Source organism: Castanea sativa, chromosome 8 (assembly GCF_040712315.1).
Source record: "Castanea sativa cultivar Marrone di Chiusa Pesio chromosome 8, ASM4071231v1".
Lineage (NCBI taxonomy): Eukaryota > Viridiplantae > Streptophyta > Magnoliopsida > Fagales > Fagaceae > Castanea > Castanea sativa.
The window spans coordinates 43,523,344-43,529,793 of NC_134020.1; the positions used below are offsets into that span (position 1 = coordinate 43,523,344).

Sequence of the window (6,450 nt, forward strand, 5' to 3'; positions counted from 1 at the left end):
AAATGTTTTCTGGAATTGGTAATTTGTGTGTCTCCTACCTTGTGAACTCAAGATTTGGACATAATTTAAGAAACTGTTGACTAATTTTATTATAATGGATTTATTTCAAACCGATGTGCATCCAAGTGAAACTAGTATACATATTTAATATAGTTTAATGTAGTCGAGGGACCTTGATTTTAAAAATTGATATAATATTTTTTTTTTATAGAGTTTCAATATATAACATACACTTTTGATGATTGTATACTTTATCATCAGACCAAGAGAAAATAATTGAACTCCAAATTTCTTATTTAAGATTTTACCAGTTGAGCTAACTAAAATCTGGTTGATACTTTTTTTTTTTTTTTTTTTTTTGAGACACTGCTTGATACAATTTAATCCTATATAAGGTGAAATTTAAAGTATGACATATTCGAGTTTAGCTTCATTTTATTTTTATTTTTCACCTAGAGATGCTGGCCCAAAAAGAAAGCAATATATGCTAGACCAACCCATTATATAAAACATAGGCCCAATTTGTCAACACCTAACCAAGCCCACAGCTCAGCTCCACAGTCTCACCCACAGCTAAGATGTGAGAACCAGCTTTCAGAGAAAGACCGTACAATTCTTCTTCTTCCTAATCCTAGGGTTCTTCAGAGAGAGAAGCTTAGGCACTAATCAGATTGAAAAGATGCAGAATTTGAAGCGATTGACTCACCAAGCTTCTTCTTCAACCCGAGCTACTCTGTTGGGTGCTCAGATTTCAAGCCACCAAGACAAGCTCTTTCTTCATCCTACTCATCAGCATTTAGCTCAAAGGTCCTCCATTCGCTTCCTCGACATTTACCAGGTGCTTTTCGTTTTCTTTTTTCATCTGGGTCTGTTTGGTTTCCGAGAAAACATGTAGGAATATGAGCAAAAATTAACCTTCTCTTTGTCTGTTATTTTCTTCTTGTTAACTAAGACCTGTTGTAGTCCCAATGTACTATTTTGGGTTATTTGAGGTGGGATTTCTTCCATTTCGTTTTTGCTTTTGGTATAATTTCAATTTGTTGAGGTATATTTGCTTATCAAATTTTACTACATTTCTTACTGGTGCTATCTGTGTTGGATAAGCTAAATTTTGTTTTTCTAATTTGAAAACCCATTTTGATTGCAGCTGGGAAACAAAGCAGCAATCGAGAAAGAGCGTGCTCGACTGTGAGTCTTGTTTGTTTTTTTAGACTCTTTTATGGAGCATATATTGAAATTCCATGGGTATTTATTGATGTGAGTTAGGGCAGTGCAGATGAGATGAACCGGGGATACTTTGCCGATATGTCAGAACTTAAGCAACATGGTGGTAAGGTATTGGTGCAATTAAATACTGCCATATCTTCTACTGGGCTAATGTAAATTTTTGTTTTAGTGAAAAGGAATTATTTGCATTGGTTCCCATGTAGTATATTAAGTGTATTGATACTGAGTTAGAATGGTTGAGATTTAGTTTATATCAATTTTGACAAAACTATAAAAACCATTTTCTGTATTGTAAAGGTAGGATTTTATTAAAAATAGTGTGCTGTGATGGTCAAATAGAGCTTACTTTTAACTTTTGGTTGTGATTTCTGTTACTTTAAACAAGCTGATGAATTATAATCTTCCTGGAAAGCTTACAACCTGTGCATCTTATTATAGGTGTATAGGACTAGATGATAAAACAATTTGCAAGTGAATCATGTTCTTTAATGTATTTTATTCTTTAATGTGTAGGAATCGTTTTTTTTTTTGTGCAGATTGCAATGGCAAATAAAATTATAATTCCTGCAATGGCAGCAGTAAAGTTTCCTGCGTTAGAAGTGAACTACTCTGATGGTACAACAGTGAAGTTGCCAAAAACTTCCAATGGAGATATTGTTGATGTGGACAAATCAGATATCCCAAAGGCATCTTTGCTATGTCTTTCATTCCGAGCAAACTCTCAGGTATTGAACTATAGTTATGCTTATTTGGATTGCTTATTCACTTAATATCTTGTACTATACCCTGTCTGTGCAATAAAGCATGTAACATGTGAAGTGATCTATGATCTACTTAACATGGTTTCAGAGGCAATGTTCATTTTCGGAACTGAGGTGAGCTGTTTGTCAGCTGGAATAAGGCAGTTAAAATAATAAAATACAATTCAAGAAAATAATAATGAGAGAGAGAGAGAGAGAGTGAGTGTGAAATCTTGGTATGCAATTCATTCTTTTTTTTTTTGGGGGGGGAGGGGGGGGAGAAGAAGAAAACTTGATGCACTTAGTAAAAACAAAAATGAAATCTATTACAATGGTTCAATTATCTCCCTCAATTGATTACATAATGTGATTCCCATAATTAAGTTGTCCAAATATCAACAAATGTTAATATTTTCCCTCTTTTTTTATTTACAAAGCCAAAGCTGAGGCTTTCGTGGATCCTATATCTTTGAAAAATTAACTTGGTTGGTTGTTTGGGAATTTATTCTTTTCTTCTCTAATAGAACTTTTATTACTTATCCAATGCACACACATATCATATATCAGTTGGTTGGTATCTTTTTTTTTTTTTAAGAGATAATTACAACATGCTGCTAACTCTGCAACTCAAACCCTTTCTCCCCTAGACCCTTAAGCACTTTGTGCATGGGGAGATGTCAATTCAATTACAAGGCTTTTATCATCTTTTATTTCTTTATCTTGCTGTTGCTGGTACAATATGGTGTTAATTTTTTTTTTTTTTGATAAGTACAATATGGTGTTATTTTTCCTTGACAGGCAATGATTGATTCTTGGAGTGGGCCTTTTATTGATGCTTTTAGTAATTCAAAAGACCTTCAGCTATATGAGGTACTGTAAATTTGTTATATATGATTGGTTCAATTTTTAAATTCTGGACCTAGATCAGTGTGTGATGAATTATACAAACATAGCTCAGATAATTTGTATAACATATGTTCGTAAAGTTGCATAGCTATGTACATAGAGTTTCAATGACTAAAGCAGAGACTTGTTCTCTCTTTAACTTTACAATTTATGGCACTGTGCTAAATTGTATAAGTTGCCTATCCTCCTTCACCATCTGGTCAAGCAAGCATATTGAAAACTGGAGCCCATCTGATGACTACTGTGTTTTGTGATAGATTGTTAGGCTAGGCCTCTTCCAAATTTCCAGTATGCAACCATTAACGAATTCTTATGTTGGTTTTCTTTCTTGTATAAAACACCAGTAGCAAGGGTTTTAAGCAGCAATGTGATTCTAAAATGCTTTTCAAAACCGAAAACTTTTAAAATTTAAAAATAAATAAATAAAAAAAACAACAACAACAAGAAGAAGCAAAACCAAACACCATTTCAGAGGGTTAAGTTTTCAAAACCCTTTATTTGAAGACATCTTATCACATAAACTATTATAATGCAACAGATATTGTCTTTTTCTTGGAAAATATTAGTAGAAAGTCAGGGAGCAAAATCAAATATTTTTGGTAATTTGTGCTTCAATAGTTAGCAAGAGCTCTAGCTCAAATTTTCTTCCTCCCTTGCAAGAGCAAGGTTGATAATGAGGTCTTTTGTTCAGAACTCACTTGGTGTGTGCCTTACATTCCAGTTAAAAATTGTGTTTATGCTTCATGTTTAGCTCATTCCAGATACAATGCTAAAGTGCATTATTAAGGATTTAAAATGTGTCCAAGTTACATTTTTTTTCATTATTAAACATTCAGATGATACTAAGGGGCATGTGTCTTGTTATTATCTTTTCAGTGTACCTTAATAATTTATTGCTAATAATTATCTTTCAATTATTACAGTTTAAATTATCAATAACATATTTAGGTTGTTCCAGGTGTCACTAATAGACTCGTGGTTCTTACGTTTGAACCCTATTAAGCGGCTGCTTCTTCGGGTAATGAAAAAATCTAATGGAGGGAAGGATGCTCTTCAGAAGCAGATTGTATATTCATTTGGTGACCATTATTACTTCAGAAAAGAACTAAAAGTTCTGAACCTTCTCACTGGGTACAAAATTTTCCATTGCCTAAATTATTTCATGGAAAACCAGATGAAGTTGGTGTAAAAACCTTTTATTGGAATTTCCACTCTTGCAGGTATATTTTTCTACTTGACAAATTTGGTAGAATAAGATGGCAAGGCTTTGGATTGGCAACGCAAGAGGAGTTGTCATCCCTTCTTTCTTGCGCATCACTTCTTTTGGAAGAGAAATGAGGTAGCCAAAGCATTTTCTAAGCTTGTTTCACTTTATCTTAAATTCCATGGCTAATGATATTATAATAAGAAAAAATAGAATTGCACTGGTATTGTTGGGCCTCAACTTAAGTATGTCAGATATACCATAGTATTATGATGATTATATTTTGATGCAAATTTCCTCTTCTTTTTTTTCATAAAAAGTTAGCTGTTTTGTCATTGCCTCCTGTTTTTGTTTTCCTTATCATCAAGCATTGTTATTTCTCTATTTCTGTTTTTTTGTGAGAGTTTATTAAAGTACCCTTAGTTTTGCAGAATGAAAATATTGACTCCCTTCCCCATTGGTCTGAAATCACCCATGGTTATTTGCAGTGATATTGGCTTGTGAAAAGGAGTGGGAAGAAAGAGTTGTCATGTTGGCATTTGTAATAAGCCTCTTGGCCCAATGGATCTGGGGATTCAGATCTGTAAGGGGCCTCTGTTTTGTAGCTGCGAAACCTGCAAATTAGCTTTTGAAAATTAAAAAAGAAACTGATGTAGAATAACTTTCATCTTTATGAAATTTGAGGGGGAAAAAATCTACAAAATTTAGAATGAAATAGTTCTTTATTCTTGGTCTTCTAAACTTTATTTCTTTCATTCCACTATAAAAGTCAAATGTAACAGTTCTTTCATTTTATGTAAAGTTGCATTTAAAATTTTCTATTACAGTACATATGCTACCACGTTAAAGTCTTCCTATTGCATAATGGAAAAGAGCTTGTTGTGGTGGTGACACTCATGCTCCAGACTCCAGTCTCCAGGAGTATGAACAGATGGAGTGCAAAATTTATTTAATTTTGCAAACTTAAAAGTTTCTGTATGGCAAGGATGCTGTGATGAGATATACAATGGAGAGAGAGAGAGAGAGAGAGAGAGAGAGATTCTCCTCTAAAAGAATATGTATTTTCAAAGGTGCTTCGAGACCCAACTCTAGAGGTAGAGACTATTTTCTGAGATATGTAATGTCATAATATGTGTCTTTCCTTTTTGCCACATCCGTTGTACAAATATGGATGTTAATGGAAACGAATTAATGAAAATTCCCATGTTGTGGATGAAGCGTCACAATGAGTAGTACATGTATTAGTTGGGGGATTGTAATAAGGGAGGGATTTATTTTTTCTTACAATGATTCACTAAGAACTTATTAATAAGCTCGTTCTTTAAGCATCAATTAGCTTTATCATGATTTGATCATAGCAAACACTGCATTATGAGAAGGTGCCCGATAATGATCAATTTGCTGAGAGCTCCTGACTGTTAAAGCTGCATCAAGCAAAATCCATATGTATAATTGTTCAATACGACAGAAAGATCACACACAAACTATTGTGTACAACACGCAGGGCTAGTAGGGCATATTGCCAAATATTTCCCTAGAACAAATTCTAGGAAACTGAACTGTTTCAGGCTTTCAGCTAATAAGTGGATAGATATATGAGCATTTTAAGCATGATGAAAACAAATTGCATTGGAAAATTTTCACCTTTATTGACTTGCATGATTGCAGTAACATTAGCATTAGTTATTTTGTTAGATGCTGCATTATATTTGTTCATGATTTTTCCTTATGCTGGAACAACAGTACCAATGAAATGCGTGAAGATGCTTCAAACAATGAGCCCATATAAAGGCTACATCAGCAAGCACACACCATGTATGATTGTTGTTTAAAATTATGAGTCTGCATCATTAGAAGAATTTCTTGTATAAGTTTGCCTAATAAAGATTCACATGTTGAAACCTATCATTATAAGTTATATTAGATTACCATTTCACTGCAAGGGTTGGTGTCATACTAACAAACAATTCAAAATCCAAAACAAAGCTTCACTTACAAATACATCGTCATTGCATTTTTGGTTTGGGAAAAAGCAGGATATGGTAGTTTCAATGTTTAATTTATTTACAAAATAGCTAGGGTGAGGTAAAAAAACATTGATTTGTCAAAAACAGGATGGAAAGAAAGATAATTTATCCCAAATGTGTTCTTTTACTCCATGTAGCCTCATTTATCTGCAAACCAGATGATCCCTGAACTGAAGTTTGACAAGAAGTGGTAGGTGTGGAGCTACTTTCTGCAGCGTAGAAGTCATCAGCACAAAGCACAGCATAATCTGTGTCTTCAACGGCTTCATGTCTATCTACAAATTATCATCAAAAATCAAATAATCCCAGTTCTTGCACAACCGCTCATAATCCTCCCTGCATCTCC

General features: G+C 33.7%; 1 protein-coding gene across 5 annotated transcripts; it reads left to right on the forward strand.

Annotated features, from left to right (window-relative positions):
* Positions 1 to 537: 537 nt before the first annotated feature.
* On the forward strand, positions 538 to 5,294 carry LOC142606814 (uncharacterized). Of its 5 annotated transcripts, none has more exons than XM_075778161.1 (8): positions 538 to 838; positions 1,148 to 1,188; positions 1,272 to 1,335; positions 1,764 to 1,952; positions 2,766 to 2,837; positions 3,832 to 4,004; positions 4,094 to 4,212; positions 4,905 to 5,294. In XM_075778161.1, the coding sequence occupies exons 1-7, from the start codon at positions 680 to 682 to the stop codon at positions 4,209 to 4,211; spliced, it is 816 nt and encodes a 271-aa protein (XP_075634276.1). In that variant the 5' UTR covers positions 538 to 679; the 3' UTR covers position 4,212; positions 4,905 to 5,294. The 5 variants fall into 5 exon arrangements, with proteins under 5 accessions (XP_075634276.1, XP_075634278.1, XP_075634277.1 ...); XM_075778163.1 differs by lacking the exon at positions 4,905 to 5,294 and adding an exon at positions 4,501 to 4,802; XM_075778162.1 differs by lacking the exon at positions 4,905 to 5,294 and adding an exon at positions 4,509 to 4,642.
* The last annotated feature ends 1,156 nt before the right edge of the window (positions 5,295 to 6,450 follow it).